The following is a 2794-nucleotide window of genomic DNA, read 5'->3' as shown; positions in this document are numbered from 1 at the left end:
CCGGCGCCGGCCCGCCTGCCGCTGCTGCGCCTGGCGATGAGGATCTTTCAGAGCCCCGCGTCCTCCTCCAGACGCTGCTCTGCGCGCTCATCTTGGAGTTTTATCAGGTCTCTGGTAAAATGCAGCTTTAGTTTGCACTACCCTACAGGAAGCCTGTTTTTTTTCCTGGTTCTTCGCAGAACTTCAGAGCAATACAATTTAGATACAACTCTACTTTTTTTCAGTCTCACATCTTCACTTAATGAAGAGCAAGGTGGAAAATACACCTGGCCGCATAGAAGGAGCTGCCACCGCACCGCATCCTGTTGTGCAATCTCCGCACCAGCTCTGCCTGCGCCGCAGCACCCTGCTTGACCGTCACCCAGCCCCAAGGATGCCCCAGGTAAGTTCACCCTTTGCATTGACCCCTGCACCATGGTGCTGCCCGGCACTGAGGTCTCTTTGCCGGTACCCTCTGGTGCAGTCGAGCCCTCCCCAGCCCCTCCTCACCCCCGTGGTGGTGTCTACGAGTGGGGGCCTTTACCTGCTCCTCCCCAGCCAGAGCAGGGTGCTGGCGCAGCAACAGGCGCAGGTGATGGGGAAAGCCCAGGTGCTCAGTTTGTAAAGCACCCTGGAGTTTGGGCCATGCTCTCCTGCCGCCCCCCGCCCCAAGAGCCACCCTGGGGACACCAACCTGAGCTCCGTGCCGGCTGGGTGCCGCCAGTTGCATCAACAGGGTCGTCATAGCAACGCTGCCAAACTCCTGCGCGAAGGGTGATGGGAGCACAGCCGGGAGAGCTGCCCAAGAGCTGGAGGACCGAGCGGCTGCGGGCTGAGAGGGATTCTGGTGGGACACGGGCTCACCCTGCGTGCCCCATGGTGAGCACCAGGGATGGAGCCGGAGCCGGGCTGCTCTGCGGAGCCGCTGAGCACACGCTGCTCCGTGGGGCTATGTGTCATCGAGTTAAGGATTATCCAGCAGAATATAAACTGCTGATAAGCAACGAGTGTTTCACCTCTGGTTGGTTTTTTTATATGCACAGCAGCAGAAGGGTGGAAATAAAGCACTGATTACAGTACTGATGGGTAACAAATAAATCAGCCTTGCAAATGTCGGAAGAAAAAGAAGAAACCCCCTGAAAATGCACATCAGAGGTCTTAAAAGAGAAATCTGAATAAACTTGACACTAATTCCCTCATCCATTACATTTCTGCAGTCACGGCGAGCAGGGATTGCCATTATGGCCTTGCAGGTGTCTGTAATAATCTTCCCTAACGGGTACTTAACTGTGCACATTTGAAGCATAAACCCAAAGTTCTCGTGTCACTCCCATGAGCCAAATGCATTTGTTTATTCTCCTCCTTTTACCACATTTTTCATGCACAACGCTGCAGGCTGGATGGTAAAAATTTTGAGGTAGGTGGGGAATCTTGGTTTGAAACAAAGCACCCACCTCCACGGAGGTGAGATACAGCTGGGTCTTCCCTGATGGGCGCTCGTTTGCCACCTTCAATGTTTGTAGCACTGAAGGTGGTTTAAACGGTGTGTCCATGCTGGGGTCGGACAGAGGGTGCACGTGAGGGGATGGTGACTGCTGGGGTAATGTGCAATTTTTGACTGCGAGCAGAGAAGGATCTTTCAGGTTTGATGGTGAGTAACAGGGAATATAGCAAACAGTGAAACTGTAAGGCTGTGTCACCCAGGGCTGTCTCTGCTGCAGTCAGTATGGGCAGGGGGGGAAAAAAAACCCTCCTGCTTGGACTTGTTCCAAGCCTGAGCGTGACCGAAGGCAAATATTCCATTTCCCATGACACGCGTGAGGGTCACGGAGCAGAGGAGACAATGCTGCTGCCTGGGAAGTCAGGTGGAGAAGGAAAATGAACTGGAGGGAGGGAAGACGTGCTCCACATCCAACATGCAAGCTGGAATGGAAATGATGGAGGGAGAGCTGTACCCCCGGAAACGGCAAACACAGAATTTCTGGTGCTGGATTAGATGAATTGGGAAGATGGCAGCTGCCAGTGAGCAGGTCCCAGCATCTCCTCCCTGGTGCAGAGGAGGTGCTGACGCAGCCGGTGGCTCTGTGTCTCCCTAAACCCAGGGATGTAGGAGAGGTGGAACTTACAGACTTCTCTAAACAGGAGAACCAGACAGAAAACTATGGAAGTTGACCAAGTTAGGAAATACTTACACAAGAGAAAATATTTCCCGTCATTAAAAATGAGATGAAGATGTTCAGGAAGGATTTATTCACACTCATTCACGTAAACATGTTCTGGTTTTGGGCAGAGCCTAAGAATTACTGAACACAATCGTTCCTGTGTTTTCCTGTGGCCAGTTGTACGGGGGCAGAGTCGGGGACAGGCATTTGTGGAGGAAACGAGAGAAACCCATGGGGGAGAAGAAAAAATGCTTACTGCAGCCCAAAACCTATAGCCTTAAATTAAAACCAGAAATATCTTCTTCTGGAAAAGTATTAAATATTTTGAACATTTCAGCACCTATATTGCACTGCACTTAACTGAGAAGTTGTCAATTAAAATAATTGGCTAATTTAGACCAATTCACTTGTTTATTTTTAAACAGCACAAGCTGTCCAAGGTTTTTGAACTGCAAGTCCAAACTACATATTGCCTAACCACAGCTTTTGCTAACCGCAAGTCATATACATATTTGAAACTCAATATATATTTGAAACCATTTTAGATGCAGTAAAGACTTTAGAAGGATTAAAATAATTTAGCGACAAATTAAAATTCACAAATTGGGACCGAAAACTGCCTCTCTGAAAACCTCAATGTCTGGATGCGATGG

The 2794-nt window shown here is 50.0% G+C and overlaps 1 protein-coding gene across 1 annotated transcript in view; it reads right to left on the bottom strand.

The window, feature by feature from the left end:
• Window positions 1-724, bottom strand: part of MORN3 (MORN repeat containing 3) — an 11824-nt gene extending 11100 nt beyond the window's left edge. Inside the window, exon 1 of the mRNA XM_009699591.1 lies at window positions 490-724. Coding sequence (XP_009697893.1) covers window positions 490-724 — 235 coding nt within the window. The remainder of the gene's footprint in view (window positions 1-489) is intronic.
• Window positions 725-2794: the final 2070 nt, after the last annotated feature.

This window comes from Cariama cristata, unplaced genomic scaffold, assembly GCF_000690535.1.
Source record: "Cariama cristata isolate BGI_N322 unplaced genomic scaffold, ASM69053v1 scaffold18534, whole genome shotgun sequence".
In the NCBI taxonomy this organism is placed as follows: Eukaryota; Metazoa; Chordata; class Aves; order Cariamiformes; family Cariamidae; genus Cariama; species Cariama cristata.
Note: the sequence above shows the minus strand (reverse complement) of the source record. Positions and strands in the feature narration are given on the sequence as shown.